Here is an 18,849-nt window from a genome sequence, read left to right as displayed (position 1 = left end):
AACTAATTAGCAGACTGCAATTCATGACCCCTGCTTGATAACCAGGTGTGCTAGTGTTAGACGTTAACTTCCTACCCTGTCAGCCAAAACTTCAGAAACCAGTTGATGACATCATCCCCATTTTAATATGCAGTCTGTGGATGTAACCTCTGAATGTTTCATGAAAAGGGTCAATTAAGTGAGTGTGTGAACATCAAACACCGGATTACAAAATCCCATCCCACTAGGTGATGCAAATAGCATGTCTTTTTGTTTTAAGCATTCAAAAAGTGTCTGGAGACTAACTTGTCAGGCTGCTCTCCTTGAAAGCCACTTTTCCCTTCCGTCTCGCTCTCTGGAGAAAAAGCAATGGCTCTTTTAGGCTAGAAGAGTTGTTGCCACACTGCAGTGACAACATCCTTCCTTGATCTGCTCACTCCGTTTTTCAGGATGTTAAAATGCATGGCCATACAGAACTTTGTCTTTTATGTTTTCCTACTCTCGCATTCTGCCTTTTACTTTCTCCATTCATGCACTCTTCTGTTGCCCTTATTTGCCCCCCCCCCCCAAAAAACCCGCACACACATACACATGCTTTCGTCTATTCTCTCCGGCTTGTCTCTCCATTTCTTTCCTCGGGCCTAAATTTGCAGCTCAGCTCAATGCATGAAAATGCATGAAATCTGAAACACTTTTATCTTTTCCCAGAAAAGTGAAGCATGATCGGGTCCCTGTGTGCATGTGTCCCTGTGTATTTTTGAGCGCGTGTGGCCACCATGCTTAGGAAGTAGAGTGGTTTTCTCTTAATTTTTTGTCTGCTGACCTCTGATCTCATAGTAGCACCACACTTTTTCTTTGTAAATAGGATATATTCAGACATTTACAACCATATACCCACCAATCCTGCTATGACCAATGCAATTATAATGTTAACAGCTGTAATAATGTAGTTCCATGCTGCAAGGTGTCATTAATGCTCCACAAACACAAACCAGTCAGGTTTTTACACTGAACAAAGAAATAATTATATTGAAAGTAAATGTAAGTTGTGCATAAGTAATTTTAATTACTTCACAATTTCCTGGTAATTTAGTGGAAAAACAAATAATATTTTCTGAGCTTACAATGTAAGCACTTTCTGGTGTGAGGGCTGTATTATGGAGTGTTTTACTAGAAGGGAGACACATATTATACTGTAAGTAATCTTAAGTACAACATAAGTTAAAAAGGATGATTAAATAATAAAAAATTCATCAACATAATAAAGATTAATTAACGATGTAACAAAATAAAGATGTAAAAAGGCTAAAATAATCCACGTAGTAATAAGGCTTGTGCCCTGAAAAGTACAGCGTATTTTCTGCAAAATTACCAGGAAATTATGCAATACTTAAGTAATTGTAACTGCATAAGTAATTTTAATTACTTCAATTTACTTACATACTTAAATTTTGCTTCCTGTAAAAATCTGACTTGTTATACCTTTATTCTAAATTACCTGCCTTTAAGAATTTGCATTTCAATATAATTACATCGTAATTTGAATTACAGGGAATTAAGCCCTTAAACCCCAGCCATATAATTATAAATATTGTAAATATTTCAGTGCATTCAACCACAACCACAGAGGATTAGATGGTATGTGATGAGTCTGAAAAATGTTTATGATTATATCAAGAATAAATTCAACAAGAGATCAAAGCTCAGGGGAATGAGATGAACGAGTCTGGGTCGCTGTGACCCTGATTAGTCTCTCTCCATCTCTCTCTCTCTAAATAACAATGACGCATGCAAGGAAACAAATGCAGATTTTGTGCAGAAAAACAGAAACATGGAGGAGCGGCTCACACCAGATGATGCATGAAGTTTGACACATTAGAGGTGGGGCTGTTGTAAACAGTCCTACCTGAAGGAAGTGGCAAGTGCGTCCCTGCTCAGCTTTCACCAGAGCTTTATCTAGGTTGACTGAGGCCTTCTGGTAGACTTCTCTTGCTCTGCTCACCGTCAGAGTAGAAGACCATGAGCTCTTCTTCAGCTGAACTTGGCCATCGAGTGCACTCATCAGCGGCAGCCCTCCACCGCTGCCCCCCGAACACGTTGAGCACTTCACATCGTTGTTGCTACGTGACGTCTTGAGAGACTGGGCGCTGATAGTGTTATAGGACTCCATGAAATACTGCGACTGGGATTTTTCTGGATGACGCCCCATAGTCATGACCCCAGAGGGCAGGCCTCCACTGTTGCCTGCATGTTGATGATGGTAGAGGCACACTTCCCGGTCAAGCGTGTCATCTGAGCTCCAGTAGCCTGAGATGGCAGAGCGCATCTTAGGCTCCGACTTGGAGCGGTCTTTGCTCTTACTGCGCTTGCTGTGCTTTAAGGTGCCAGAGGATGATGGTGGATCATCAGGACTGGATTTGCTGCCATTCATCCTCCCACTTCCTCCTCCACCAGACCCTGAGGGCCCCTCCAGGGAGTGTGACTTGGTGAAAAGCTTCTGGACAGAGTGAACAAGGTGGCGGATTCGACCGGGGCTGTCACTGCGTTGATGCTCCACAGCAGTGCGCTTATACTGCAGTGTGTGGTAGCCTTCACGCCGCAATGGTGCCTGGCTCTCAAACTGCTCTAGCAGGTTAGAGGGGATGCGATTGTTGTTTCCTCCTCCACCTCCCTTACTGCTCGGCCCGGTGTAAGGCACCAAAGCACCACACTCCTCCTTTAGCTCATGGTGAGAGCTGTACTGTCTGCGAGGGAAAGTGCAGCTGGCCAGATCAGGATAGGTACTGCACTCAGACTGGAAGGAGTTCCTTTGGGTATAGCAAGGGTGGTCAGCAGGATGAGCATCTCCAGAGTTTAGGAAGTAGGACCGACGATCTGAGTGTCCCAGGGTCATCGAGTCGTAAGAAGGGTCGCAGGTCACTGTGTGATGGTGACTGCGACTGCTGGACAGACCTTTCATTGTCATCGTGGCCAGGTCTTCAACTGCTGCCGCAGGAAGTCTGCAAAGGCCCAGAAACTAGCTCTGCAAAGAAATACACAGCCATGGGGAAGAACAGACAAACAAACAAGAACAGAGAGAGAAAGAAAACAGAATTATAAATATCTTCTATTTGCATACACTTAAAAGCTCAATTTAATGTTTTCATCCGATTTTATTTGAGGAAGATGATTTTTGGCCGTCCTTCACAGCTGAGAAAATCTGATGTTGACAGGCCTTGGACCTATTCTTGCCTCAAAGTCTTTGATTTTTGCCCTTCAAAACTTCAAAAGGAGGATTTCTAAATATAGCAGCCATTTGGCATGTTGTCCCAGACACCCAGATCTGTCCTCAAGCCTCTTCCTCCATTTCTCTGTTTAGTCTACTACATTTCAGTGAACAAGAAAAAGACAGTGAATCAAGGAAACAGAGAGAACTAAAGCAAGAAAAGGTAGCAAGGAGAGATCAAATCTATTTCAAGTGTGTGCTAAATTTGTTCAAGGCTACTGTAAAATGAAACTTCAATGGAAGTCAAAGATACAAGAAATCAGGGATGGTGATGCAGCGACTTTACCACAACTGTCCCCTGTCTCACAAATTTAATCCAGTGCTTTCATGTTTGGGTAGCACTAAAACAAAAAAGAAAACATATCTAGTTTTGTTTTACAGCTTACCTGCTCGCTGAGTAAATATGCACATCCCCACACCCACAAATACAATCAGTCATCACATACCCCCTCTATACCTCTAGGTCTTCTAGGGGGGAAACCAATTGGCCAGTAAAACCCAGCTGACAGCTTCTGGGCTGGTTGAGGCGACTGCAATAAACGGCCTTGCCCTTACAGGGTGACTACAAAAGAGCGGCATACATCAGCATCCTTAAAGTGCCTTCCTTACCCATGTGGGGCTGTGGCTTGCTGGTCGGTGAATCCACACTGTTTCCAGTGGACTGGAGGTATAGCTAACAAGACAATAATCGGAGCCCACGCACCTCAGGGTAGCACAGCGACAGCAGTGAGGCTTAGCCTCAGCAGGCAATTCATTACACTGATTTACAATGCAGTACCAAAGGCCACTAAGGTATATTTTATTTTTAAAAAATGGGGAAAAAAGGGTTGGGAGTTAGGGTGGGAGAAATGAACATAAGACAAACAAAATGATGGAGAAGCAGAATTAAATATCATGGCAAGCGTTTACTTCCCTTGAGGACATGGTGTTGGGTGCATGTGAGGTGCAGTTAAGTGAATGGCTGTACTGTTGAAAGATTTATTATTTTCTTTGACTGTAAACTAGGTGCTACATTAATTGAAAAACTAGGGGAATAATTCATGCAATTTCCTTGTCTCCGCTAAACCAGAGGATTAAATCATTCAGGGAGAGAATTAAGAAAATAGATTTCTCTTATTGTATGAGTGAAAATGGAAAATCCACAGTGGTCAGTCCCCACCCCCACCCACCATCCGCAACGCACTCACAAGAGTGAATTCACATGCGGCACCCACCGCATACAACAAAGACGTGCACAGTGTCCGCTTCTTGCAGAGCACTTAAAAAGTGGGCTGTGTCCAACTAAAGGTATTCATTGCAGTTGACAGAGATCTCTTCTGTTGGCCACTGAAGCACAGAATGTGACCTAAATAAAAGGCCCTCGCGGTGATCCACAGCAGCGTGTTTGTGGCACAGCTGTCTGCAGAGCTGCGCTAAAGCTGAAAAGCTGAAGTTGGGTCATGTTGGCTATCTGCCTGCTAGCAACAAATACCCATGCGCACACACACACGCACACAGACACACACAAATGCGTTAACCTGACAGACTGCATATACATGCAGAATTTTGATGCTGCTCGCTCGTAAAGAGCAGTTTATCAACAACACAATGGACCTGGTTGTAACGGGTTTGTCAGGTATGGCCTTCAGTTATAAGCACTCAAAGACACCTGTGGTTATGTATTATGCTGTATGTCCACTGGAGGTGACTGACCCAGTTAAGTCTACCTGTCTGGTAACCAACCACAATTTTGTGTGCCAGGAGTTAATTATAGTGTCAACTGAACTGTGGAATAGGGGTCTTTACGGCCACACGGTTTCATAGCACATGTAGCTTCTCTTTTATTTTTGCACACACTAAAAGACGGTAGTAACCAAAGTGCAAGCTCCTTCATCACTCCTCACAGTGTGCAAATATTACATAACAGATGTTCTGCTGCTCTAATTACAGGACCAGTAATCATCAATATGTAAAGAAACGTAAAGCTTGATGAAGGCCTAGCTATGAGTGTAGAGCTGCTGCTTTGGGTCTTCCAGTGAGAAGGGGTGCTTAAAATCATGGCTTCCACAGTACGAAAAGCAACAAGCAAACAAAAGAACATCAAGAAATTTGAGAGAACTTGTTCCTTCTACTTTGTGTAAACAGCCTCTAAAAACCACAGAGAGTTCATTGCATTTAAAGTGATTGCTGAACAGCAAGGTGTGCAAACAAAATGCAGGAGTAGATAAAACAAGCCAGGCTATGAATGTTAATGCTCATTAACACCTGTGCTTCATCAGCACAGCGGGAAAAAAATCTATTTGGATGCCAGCTTTCTTCGGGGTTAGATGAGATGAATGTAAAATAGATTTTTCCTCATCATCTAACAGCGTAAGCAGGCAAGGACGCAGCGTCACAGTGGCAAAATCTACTCTTAATCTTCTTCTACCTCACCATTAGTGAGTCACACTTAAACAAATAAAAAAAAGTGGCATGGAAATGCAAAGCAGCACTGACTTACAACACACCATCTTAGGAAGTGTTGGAATCAATAAGCATTAGAGTGAGATAACTACTGCAGCTTCGGCTGGTGAAAAAATACAAAGCCGCTGTACAGACAGCAGACAGTCTATCTTCCTCAATCAACACTGAAAACTAGTTGCTGGAGCTCGGGGTTTAGAGAGCCTCCATGAAGCCTTTAGAGGCTGCAAGGCTACAGAAAGTCTTCACTTCTCTCTTGAGCCTGGGTAATGCTGTCTCCAAAGAAAAAAAAGAACATTACCAATCTCCTCTTCACAGGAGATCAAATCACCACAGCAAATCTGGCTCATACGTGTGTGTTTGTGTGTGTGCGTCTATGTGTCTGTGCTTGTTTCTAATCAAAAGAAAGGGTTCAGCGTTTTACCTCCAGTTTCCAGGTCCAGTAAAGTTCTCCTTCGATCGTGCAAATGTTTGCAGTTAGGCATACTGCATAATATTACTGACCAGACAGGACGTAAAGGTGAAGATGCTATAGACACAAAGGATATATTTTTTATTGCTTTCCATGTGTAAGACATAAAAGGGCAATAAGTCTTTACCCATGTGATTTTCAACCGCAATGTATGTCTGTGTAGGTTCTCAGTCATCCAGGTCATGGTAATCTAAGGAGCTTGGAAAGAAAAGCAATGGGACTTCTTTAAGTTTCTTGAAGACGCTTCACTCTCATCCAAGAAGCTTCATCAGTTCTAAGACCAAATGGTGGAGAGACCCAGGTATGTAAGCCCTAGTAGGAGTTGTCCCTTAAGACGATGGTTGACCCACTATTGATTATGTGACTCATTACATGAGACAACGTGTGAAAAAGTGTAACGCTGACCCTAGATGTGTCAGTTGATCCCAATTACTGCAGTGTACATGCTTCTCAAAAAGACAAATATTTACTCCTACATGCCAAATGATTCAGAATTCAATATGTTTATGACAAAATAGGCAAATAAGAGTTTCTTGACATTTCAAATAAGACATATTTGTCTCCCAATACTTTGATTACCTGCATGCATACTTACATGTTGCAAAGGTAAGGCGATACTGTACACTGCGCTCTGGATTTTCATAAAAATTTGAATGCAAAATACGTATTTGTTTTGGTTTAATGGGCTATCCTGCTCTGCTCTATTTTCAGGTCAGTATTCGTGCACGTATGACCTGGTGTGCCTACATATGAAGCCATGCGAATAGCTTTGGTTTCATTTCTCTGGTTTTAACATATGTTTCTGAGCTCTGAGACTTGTGCTGCCACTGCACTTCACCAGCAGACAAAAGGCTGTGGTGCCTCTAGAGATGACATTTGAAAAGCTTAACTTTAATGTCAAGCAATTTAAAATAAAGTGTCTCTCTCTAAAGCTCTGGTTAATTTGAACGATCCATAGATCTTGCTGGAGTTTTTAAACCAAAACACAACATACATGGGGGCGATCGTGGCTCAAGAGTTGGGCGTTCGCCTTGTAATCGGAAGGTTGCCGGTTCGAGCCCCGGCTTGGACAGTCTCGGTCGTTGTGTCCATTAAACAGCATAAAAAGACTACAGAGGCTCATAGATGAACAATATAATTACAGTAATGCTTTTCTGAGTGAACAGATCAACAATGAAACGGAAAGTAAAATGCTGCCTGCAAAATATCGAGTATTTTAAAAAGTACTAAATTCTCTACCTTGCCTCAAACACAAATACATACAAGGTTTATTGAGAAATTCTGTCGAGCCACTTTAGCCACACACTAACAACTTCAACAAAACTCACCCACATTTTTAAATGTACTTGAAAGACACCCATGAGAGAGCTGCAGCTGGCAGTGAAACAACAGTGACAGAGAGGATATTCTCATCCTGAATGTGCAAACAGTGTCTTAGAAAAAAACAAAATCCCACAGAGAACAATGTTGTAGAACATTTTTAAGACAGCCAGGGGCCCAAAAAAAAAAATCGAGGAAAATGGTATTTTTTTTTCTGCGATTATGTAAAAGTGGCTTTTAGGAATGCCAGGAGAGGCTGGGTACCACTAACTTTAATGTCTTGCTGTTAAAATGGCTCTTAAATGATAGATGACTGTCTTGAGTGACGGTCCTCACTGACTGCACCAAGACAACACTCTGAACAAAAGCTACACATGATTGCTTCTGGTTTATGAGATATTCTTCATTAAACGTATGTCTGCACAAGCAATATCAGACATGATAGGAGTCACACAAAAAGGTAACTTGACAGAAATAGCACACTTTCAGCATGCCATCTCATTTCCAACCCAGAACACTTGATGTTACACCAAAAGATAAGGAGGCAGTATATCTTTACCATATAAATGACAGCTTACGCAACGTGTTTCCACCGTAATTTGTGATTGTTAGTGGGCTTTATTCAAAACACTTAGGATTGAAATATGCTGCTGGCATCCTATCAAAACGTTTTAAATAACTTGACAAATAAACACATATTTAAGGCACAGCTTTAAAGCGTTTTTTTCTTTTGCTTAGCCAAACAGATTCTTCTACCTTCTGATCGAGGTAGTTTCACCTGACGCATAATAAGCGTGTTTCCTTTCACTGTATTGGCTGCATTATAAACCTGCATGCCGTCATGGATGGATTGATGTTCCTGGTTTTCACAAGACAGCTCCTTTGTCACAACCAAACTAATTAGGCTGACTGTCAGGGCTCCCTCTGACAAATGGAGTGACTGTGTTGAGTTATAGCTCAGGACCCATCAGAGACAAATTCCTCTGCTGATGAGGTCTATTTGATGAAGGTAAACAAATTAACGCATGCATTAACTTTAGAAAAAGCCTGGTGTTGTTGGTGTCAGGCAGAGCTGTCATTGCAGGATGTTTAAAGAAATTCAATAACACAAGCTAATATACACAATGCCCCAACGGAGGCAACCACGCAAGCGATTCAGAGGTCATTTTAATGTTATGTCAGGGATTGTGCGAGTGCATTTCTGTGTAATTTTTTGATTTGCTCATTTATATTTAATTCAACCTTTCTTCTATTTTTGTTTCCGCTGAGATTTTGGAGGAACTTTAATGTTAACGGTAGCAAACTTTAAAGTCGACTTCTGTTAAAGGTGCTATAAAAATATAATAATAGTTGTTTTTCAAAGTTTAATCCTTGAATTTTTAACACTTTAAAGCCTGAACAACGTAATAGTTGCCAGAAATGTTTAATTTGTTGAGAATTATTTGCGATTTATCTTTGGGTTATATGTGGGAAAACTACACTTATACTGTGCAGCAGGGTGTTGTTCAACAGCTTTGTCCTGCAACTGTTACTCTCTTATTCTAAGTGAATTTCATCTGTTAAACATTATGAACAGAAACAACAAAAAAGATATAATATAACAATAGAAAAGTACTGTAAAGCTCCCATGCTGAACAGGATTCTTGACATTTCTCTTAAATAATGTATTCATTCAGGAAGCTTTTGGTCTTTAAAGAAAAGGGACTCGAGTAGCTCTGACACTGCTTTGCCTCCATAACGAAAGGCCATGACTCTGCTGAGATTGCAGTTGTATGGCTTCAGGTTGAATCTATCATGGATATACTGTAAGAATAAAGGACAAAGATGCAGCTTCTAGATGCCACTTTCTTTTTAAAGGGTACGTTTGTAGTCAGATATGATAAAATCAGTTTTATAAGGCAGTCATGTGATCTGTAAGGGTACTTCTTCAGCTTTCTATTTGTAATTTTAACAACTTTAACAACCCCAATCTATTTTTTTTAAGTTCTCTACTATAAAATATCTTCTATGATGACTGTAGCATGTGTGTATATATGTAACTCTGTATGTACCCCATCTCCTCCTTAAGGGTGGGCCAATCTGAATGAAACTTGCACAAACACAGAGCAGATATTAACATCTTTATCTTTTAAAACACGTGTTATAAATTCTATTTAAATGAGTTATAAATAGATTTATAATATAAACGAATTAAACTATAAATGATTTACTATTAAATCAGCAGTTTAAGGTTAAATATTACTATGTATTATGTTTCTTAAATGTGTCTTTAACAATTAGAGGCTAAAAATGTAAGTTTATTTGGTGATTATAACTGGCTATACCAACATTATTATATTCCACGTAAACATTAAACCCAAGGTTTTGCTTTCCTTTAAAACTGAACAGATTTATGTCGCCTGACTTTGTAGCTTGTTAAGAAAAAATAGATATATATTATTGTTATATATATGTATTCTCATTCATATATGAATTTTTTGTTAAGTGTTTAGAAACAAACAACTTTTGTCATCTGTTTTTTGTGGTTTGATGAAGACATAAAGAAGAACAAGATAAACTAACAACACAACTCTGCGCCACACACAAGCACAGTGAAAAAGCGCTGGGGGCCTGCCAAAAACTGCCCCGAGGGCAGGTTTTTCTAATAATAATAATACAACTCAGATTGTTTGAATATACGCAGTATATAAGCGCAATAAACCAGCAATGGTAATTTATGAAATACCCTACAGGCTACATTATATCAGTGCAGCTGTCCTAAATAAAGTTGTCGGTAACGCCAAAACTGCTGATGAAATATTTCCCTGATAAATTAAAACTTTAGTTTAGTAAAACAATATAGAATAGGCTATTAGGGTTCGGTCCAAAATCCTCAATGTAGACTAGAACATTAAACTTAATACAAAGCAACAACAGAGGTGCACAAACAAGAAGAACTGATTATGGGGAGTATGTGTGTTGCCCAAAAGCAATTTTAGAGGATAATAAGGCTATAAGAATAAAAGGTCACTTTGACCTGTTCCAAATAATCCACCTTCACAAACCTTGATATTATATTAGTGTGACAAATTACTATTTTCTTTCTCCTCCCTCTCTCAATTCTTTTTTTTAATAAAGTTCAATAAAGCTATCCATAAAAAGCAGTCAAGGAAATTGGACAAGGGAGGACAGCATCGCCATGGAAACAAATGGATTTTCTGGTGGAAAACAATGTGTTTTCAGCTCAGCTAGTGACAACTCATATGTACCAACCGCTTTGGGATCATACATGCGGACAGCAACAGGAGTCACCATTTCTTGTGCTTTATATCTTCATGTGTCCCCAGGGCATGCAGGGAAACTGTGAAAAATGTGTGAACCTCAGACTTATCATCTACATTTAGAGGGAAGAATTTCTGAGTGGTGACAAGAACAGTTCTGACCTATTTATTTTTGTTCCTGAAGAAACGTCTAATTTAACATGATGAATGAAAAAAACCCCAAATTATTTCACTTTTGTTTATGATTTTGCACTACAATGACCAAAACACATCGTTTATTTATATATTTCTATGGCATGAAAAATGAAGAGCTTCAATCATTCTCCTTAATTTGCATTTTGCAACAATTCCTCTAAGTGGGACGCTGTAACATTCAAAAAGCTATTCCGAGCCTGCCAACGCACAAACTCATAAAGCAGAAGGTAAAAAGTATAGCCTGTGTCACACAATCTCACACAATAGTAATGTTTGTCCTTTTATTGTCTCTTAAGAGCTATGAAATCTGGGGCGCCTAATTCGGGACTACGTGGAAGTGGTGTGGTGATGACGGTGAAAGCTAAATCGAAACGTGGAGAGTCAGGATCTATGTGCATGTGCATCTGTGTGCATGTGCTACATAACTCTTTGTGCCCTCATCCATCAAGCGCATGCATGACCCACATGTGAAAAAGTTGCTAATGCTGCTGATGTTAATGTACGCCTTGCAACTCTTTCCTCCTTGTGGCATTTTTGCTGTGTTAACACACTTGTAGCCAAACGCTGCTTCATTGTTACGGCTAATTTCAGTGATGCAAACGTTTCAGAGCAGCACATATAAACTGAAAAAAGGCATTTAAAACAAGCATTAAATGGGGGGTATATTAGACCGCCTTCTGATTTTTCTTCCTGTTATCCAACACTGTGATGCCGCATGGTGCGTGACTTCATTCATATTGTAAAAGCATTCGTGATGTGAAAAGGCATACAGACCCACATTCACTGCAGTAAAAATCAGGTTATGTGCATGCACTTTGCTTGTACAGTATGCACAGTATAGTCACTTGCTACTGTCGGGCAAGATTAGCATCACAGTATTGCCAGAGGCATGCACAGTGTCACGTGACTTTGAGCAACTGACTCTACAGTTAATTACATGTCAGAAAACAAAGCTGGCATAAAGTGCACATAGCTATGTGTTAATATGCTTTTAGCTAATATAGTACTCTGAACTTTTATTGTACGGGACTGATGCAAAAACAAAACTAATACACATGAGGCCTAATGCCAAACAATGACATGTGATTTGCCACTATTGTAATTCTATAATGAAATAACTTAAACAGATTAAAAAATCCAGGAAAAAAGCCCCTGCAAAAGCATTAATTTTAACATCTGTTTCTGTTTGGTAGGCACTTTCCATTAAGGGCTGGCAGCTGACTGAGGCCTTTTGATGAGATTACCTGTACACAGGAGTGCAGCAGTGCAACATGGGGAAAAGAATAACTTGGAAATATGTCACATATTAACTTGTTTTGTAAGCTCCAGTATATTTTTCTTTGTGTAAAGACTGTTATCAGCTGGCCTTTGTCACTACTCCAATATTCACTGCTCTTTGTGGATTTAGCCATCTGAATTCAACAATAAGCAGATGTTTCATGAGCTATTATGACTGATTTCCAACCCCTAGACACCATAAAGCTAGCATTAGATTCCTTCACCCACTCAGCATTATCATCTTAAATATAAATGAATGACTGCTAACCTTGATTTGACCTAGTAACAGTACCTAAGATGTAACCAATCAAACACAGGAATCAAACACAGGATGAAACTGGCTATTATTTTCATGCAATCTTTAAATAACACAAAATTAGTAAACTTCAATTTGTTTTGCAATAAGTTTAACAAAAATATAGTTCAGCAACACACCAAATAGAGATCCAATGTCCACAATGTCTGATTTAAAAATTCAAAAATGAATTAGGACATTAAATGTAAGTTTTAAATTTCCAGCCTATAAAATTTCCCTTCCTCTCCTTTCCCCTCTTTCTTACACACTGATGATTTTTATTTCACTGGGAAACAAAGCAGCTGTACATTTCCCTCACACATTTTTTGTGACAACACACAGAAACAGTTTACTTTTTTTTGTTGCTTCTGAAATTTCTTGCCACTTCAAAATATTAATACTTAATGTCAGCTCCTGTTCTGTAGCTATGTAGCTGCACAAGTACTGTGACTATAACTTTACATCTGCACAATGCAACACATCACACTGAAAGTAAAAAGGGATGTTGAGGCTGTAAGTGGGCCTTGAGATGTCATTATTTTCTTATTACTAAGCAAGTGTCTCCTTGCTGCCACTGGAAGCAAGGCCAGGATGCCGCACGGGAAAAGTTAACCCATTCAACACTAAAATGCATTAACCTGTCTATCAGATTTAATTGCTTATTAATTGAAGGTGTCAAAATGCTACTCTGAATCTTCTAGTCCATCTTTAAGTCCTAACTGTGCAACGCCTCTAAGAAAAAGCTTGGCAATTTGTGTCTCTCCCTTGCAGTGGGTGGCATGTCACATCCAGGACACGTCAACAGATGCTTGACAGATCTGGGAGTGTGATCCAACTGAGCAAGAGGGGAGGATGGGGGGTCTAACCCACTGCCTATTCGTATGAGTGCTGGTGGATGCAAATCCAATGTGTCACATACATGCACAAGGCAAGCAATCGTAAAAACAGATACTAGCCAGTGAATAAACATGCTGGACACACACTCACACAGAGGCTAGGAGGCATTCTTCCAGCTCTCCCCTGCACACTGTGGAGAGTTGATCCTCAACCAAACATGCTGCCTGCACAGAGAGCAGGTGTCAGACCAGGTGAGTACTGTGCACTGACAGGTAGCATGTGACCTCGCATCAAAACCTGGCGACACGGACAGGGCATGCAAATTCCCAACTAAATAGCATCCACAAGGCTCATGTCACCAAAAAAGCATCTCCTGCCAACTCAACCCTAGTCGAGACTCAGCAGCTGGCAGCTGCATAAGATAGTGGTCACCTTCATATGTCACTCTGTGCAGATGTTCAACAACATCTATAATCAATAACAAACTATTAGAACAGAACAGAACTGCACCATTTTTAAAGATGCACGATCTTATCCTCTTTGATAGAATTACTTGAGCCAATATCCTAAAAGCAAAATAACTCCCAGTTTAATAATTTGCGTGTTTTTTGTGCACATAGGGCCATCTTAATCAATATTTCTGCATACGTAAACCTCCCTTTGCACGATTCAGGGATTTTTCAGGGTCACCTCTCTACTTGCTTCAATGAGATGCATTAAGCAATGTTCAGAATATTCTGCTCTGCTCACAATGTTCTTTTCCATTAAAGAAAGTTTCAATACAAGTAAGTGACTTGCAAATTTTAAAAAGTTATCTAATACTGCTAAACTTGAGCCAAACTACAATATTTAGTTTCAAGCGTGAGGCTGAATACCATCTACTTTCACAGATATCAGGACTACAGTATCATGTAAATCATATCACCTGATTATGCTTAGTCACTGAATTTGTTTTTTCATTTTTACAATGAGCTAAGAACACATTTATAGAAGTATTTCTTAAGTTGGTCCTTTACTGTCAAGGGTTTTTATTAGAAACAAAGCATTAAGTGTTGATAATGCTTTGCTGTTGAGTCTTTTATGAACAGCTAAATGAAGTGTGAAATGTGCAGTTCATTGAGCAAGTTAAATTAGCTTCCCATTTCATAAATTGCTTAGGTACCGACAGATAACAGCCTCCAACTTACCGGTACTGTATACTGAGGTAACAAACAAGCACATTAAACATCACTTACATTTCAGATGTTATCACGGGAGGAATCATTTTTGCAGGAAAAAGTTTAAATATGTCTTACTGTGAACTACAAAAGTGAGATGTTCAAGCTGGTTTCTACTTCTCTGTCTGACAGACAGTAGATTAAGGCTGATTTGCTGAAAGCTTCCAGAAAAGTTGTGATGCTGTGTAAAATGTAGATAAAAACATAATGCAATTAAATACAATAACATCGCTCAGTTTTTTTTCTTTGTACTATTTTCAATTAAGATTGTTGTCTAAATGAATTGCACCCTGTTTTTACTCAATGGGCTTGTATCCTTAATTTATTATGTGCACAGTGCTACTATTTAAATCATTTACTACTGATTTCTTACACTTAATCTCTCAACTAGTCTCTACTGCAGCCTACTTATGTAAGAAAAAAAGCAGCGAATCACGACTGAAGCCCCCTTGCAGAACAAATGTGCTACTTCTAATGAGACTTGAGCAGATAATCTCATCCTTGCTGTTTTCTGTTAATCTCTGAGTATCATTGACAAGCACATTTGAGTGAATGTGGCATGAAGAAAAGATCTCATTTACACACTGTCAGTGGTGTATGAAATATCCATCTGGATGTCCAGTCATTTACTCCCAAGCACTCTCCCTACTCATTGCCTTACTTATAACCTTTCCCAATTATTTGATGATTCTTCTTCCATCTTCTCCATATTCCCAACCCCAGGTGTTCATTCTGTTCTGCTGTGATTGCTAGTATCAGCATCATGGCTCTCCTCCCACTGGCCAAGATTGACTTCATCTAATTAGGTCCTCATTTGCCACATAATCTCCACAAACACAGTCTAAAGAAGCCTCTCGATGCTGGATACCAAATGTGTCATTTCCACAGGAAAACATCAAGATTTTAGCATTTTCAAAATTGTGAATTGAAAAGTGTAGCTGCACAGCAGGAATTCTTAGATATAGCCACAGCCATCGACCCATTTCTGCTTCTGGCTACAGTTCCCCTCACTTCCTTTTCAGGCTTCCCTGGGATTCACAGTACTTTGGCTTTGAGTCTGTTGGTAAAGAACATTACTTCTTTTCAAATAGATTCATATGTTGACCCATGCCAATACAATGATATGTTTTCAAATGGTAAGCTGTGCTTGCTGTAAATCCAGCTTTTTGGCAGTATCCCCAGACCTTAGGGTTCATGGTTGGCTTGTGTACAAGAGCTGAGCCAAAAATGTCATCCCATGCATGATTCTGTATTAACCACTAAATGATGATGGACTAGTTCCTATCTAATTCAGCTGCAGAACACACTTTTTATACTGGAAAAATGAAAAAACACAAGTTTCTGAAAAATACTTCTTATTACATTATTGCACCGTTTCCCATCTAGCTACACTCAGTAACCCATAATGTAAAAAGTGGTAATTTTTTTTTTATTTTTATCAATTTTGTGAAAATAAAAATATCAAAAACTATGGTTTCAGATTCTGTATTCAGAAACCTGTTTTAGTAATTTGTAGAAGCTCATTTGGCAGAAAGTGCACACCCGAGGTTTCTTTGGTAAGTCTCCATAAACTCTGCATCTTTGTGGATCTTTCTGATCTTCCCAAACTCGTGTCAGATTGGATTAGGAGTCGTGATCATCAAGTCTCTCTAAAGATGTTTCTGTGGAGTTTAGGTCTAGGCTCCCATCAAGGACAACCAGAGCCTTGTTTTGAAAGAAGGAAGAAGAAGGAATGAGTTATGTAAATGTATATATACATGGCCAAGGCTCTTCTTGGCCATATACATGAACTCATTCCTCCTTCTTCTTCTTCCGGCCGCTTCCTTTAGAGGCCTCCACAGCAGGGATCATACATACATCTCATAGATGTCCTGCACCAGCCTCACATACTTCTCTGCCACTCCTGTCTTCAGGTTGAGTGTCATACCACTTCACCAATGTCAGGTTTTGGCACTGTGGCAGGTTTTTTGGATTTGGCTGCACTTATCCTTTCTTCACTTTTGACTTCTCTCCATGTCCCTGCTGCTTAGAAGCAAGCCCCATAGCATGATGCTACCACCAACATGCCTCACTTAAGTCACATCATTAGCAATTAGCTAGCATTAATTCATGTTTTCAGAATATGTTGGTTTGAGATCTGCCCAAAGAACTCAGCCTTTGACTCATCAGCCTAGAAAATCTTATTCTCTGCATGCCCAGTCACTGAGTTTGATTGGATGAGCTTCATGAAGGGTTTATTTGAATAAGAGTCCTATTTGTTCCAAAGTTTTTCTCAATTCAATTATTGATACTACTATAGTTAGCCCAAAACTTAATGGTTACACACATAAATCTATAGTTCATAAATTCTGCCCTGATCTATGCCATAGATGTTATGACTTAAGGTTTTTTTGGCTGACATGCAGTGTGGACTGTAAGAACATATATGAATAAACAGGTGTGTGTTTCTAAGGTTTGTCCAGTCCATTGGCTTTGTCATGCCAATCAAATTACAGACACATTTGATAAATGTGTCGACTGACTGCACGGAGACTGATTTTTTAAGATGTCTGGTGAATATAGAAAGCTAAAATTCTATGCTCGTGATTTTACAGCTTTAACTACTACATTTTCACTTAAATTAATATGTTAATATTAATAACAGAATTAACTGAAACAATTACTAAACAGGTCTGGGGTATATGAAGTTTTATATCACAAAACAAGTACTCTACTGAATATGGCTGATGTATCAGTAATACATTTTGTGTGCTCAACACAAACTGAAGTACTTTCTGGGCACAGCTACAGTTTTGCCAGATTGTTTGGTATTATTTATTATTAGTATTATTTTTAGGACATAAAATCCTTAGAACTGGGACTTGGTTATAATGCATGAGGCATACCACCGAGCACTAGGCTAGCTCTTTGTTTGTATTTTACGCTATATAGTTGTGTTTTTAAGCACAAAAATGTCAAATTCATGAGCAGGATGGATCACAACATAAAGTAAAAGAAAATGATCAGGTGGGGTTGTTAATCTTAATGCTGGGATTAGCATTTTTATTGTTTCTCCTTAGAAATCCTTTGGCCTCCTGTCTGTTTGTTGTCTCCACCACATTGCTAGAGTGCTTATGCTGGCAGAGTAAACATGTTCAGCACTATTACGCATTTTCACACACCTTTTAAAAAACTGTTTATCTCACCATCCACTCGGTAACAACTAGGGCTGCCACAAACGATTATTTTGATAGTCAACTAGTCACCGATTGTTTTGCGATTAGTAAAATTATTATAATTATTATAATTATAATAATTACTGATTATTATAATCAGATCATGCATCCATTGGACGTAAAACGTACGGCTTATTGCACCAGCAGCATCTGCTCTTATATAACTATCATTAGCTTACAGCTTTAAGATTTTAAGGTGCTAACTAAAAATAAAGACAAGATGATAGTTTATTCAATTTTAATGAAATTTGCAGATTGTTTCGGTGAAGTTTAATAAACTCCTTCCTATCTAAAATATAACAGGACACCGGAGTATATTCTCCAGCATCTCACACTTCTGATAATCAGTTGTCTGCTTGACGTTTATTCAGCTGTGTAAAAACTATAACTTTAATCTCAGCCAAACCGATTTACTCAGGAACAAAAAAAGTACTGAAAAAAAGCCAAACAATAACATTTTGAAGTTATCTAAGTGACTTATATATGTTTAACCTGAGTAGTGAAAGACGGCGGTGGGTTTGAAAACGATTTGCTGGGAGTCCGGTGTTCTCACGGGCTCTAGTGAGCTTTGCCCCCGGCTAGCTATCGAGCTAGTGGGTAACAGATGTCTCCGAAAACGGCGGAGCGCTTTTGAAAATATGTGGTGTCTTGATAAACTGAGCCCATATTTGAGGTTTACACAGCTACATTCTCGCTTGAAAATATGTTAAACGTTTATTTTGTGACCCAGAAAGAATAATAAGAGCAATATTAAAACTGTTGGAAACTGAGCTGGGCTGCGCTATGAATTCTGGGACAGAGCTACTTCTTCGGGGTTTAACGGCAGCTGGCATCCTTGTACATGCAGTGCTGCCATCTTCTGTTTCAGTCCGTTATTACACTCTTAAATCCTGCTACTTATTCCTGCGTCTTTTGTGATCTTACAAAGCTTCAAACGACGCGTTGACTATTAAATCGGTCGTCGACGATTTTGATAGTCGACTAATCGTGGCAGCCCTATTAACAACTTATCATTACAAAAAGAGGGAAAAAAACACTTTCATCCAGCAGCCCGAAAGAAACCTTTTTTCTTTTTTA

General features: G+C 39.3%; 1 protein-coding gene across 3 annotated transcripts in view; it reads right to left on the bottom strand.

Annotated features, from left to right (window-relative positions):
- The window catches only part of dlgap1b (discs, large (Drosophila) homolog-associated protein 1b), a 96,160-nt gene that overhangs the window by 44,236 nt on the left and 33,075 nt on the right, over positions 1-18,849 (bottom strand). For all 3 annotated transcript variants that reach the window (XM_042218085.1, XM_005912366.3, XM_042218140.1), the window contains exon 3: positions 1,886-3,001. In XM_042218085.1, coding sequence (XP_042074019.1) covers positions 1,886-2,944 — 1,059 coding nt within the window. In that variant the 5' untranslated portion in view covers positions 2,945-3,001. The remainder of the gene's footprint in view (positions 1-1,885; positions 3,002-18,849) is intronic.

Source organism: Haplochromis burtoni, unplaced genomic scaffold (assembly GCF_018398535.1).
Source record: "Haplochromis burtoni strain Fernald_Lab_line unplaced genomic scaffold, NCSU_Asbu1 Contig_1, whole genome shotgun sequence".
In the NCBI taxonomy this organism is placed as follows: Eukaryota; Metazoa; Chordata; class Actinopteri; order Cichliformes; family Cichlidae; genus Haplochromis; species Haplochromis burtoni.
This window is presented reverse-complemented; position numbering and strand designations above follow the sequence as displayed.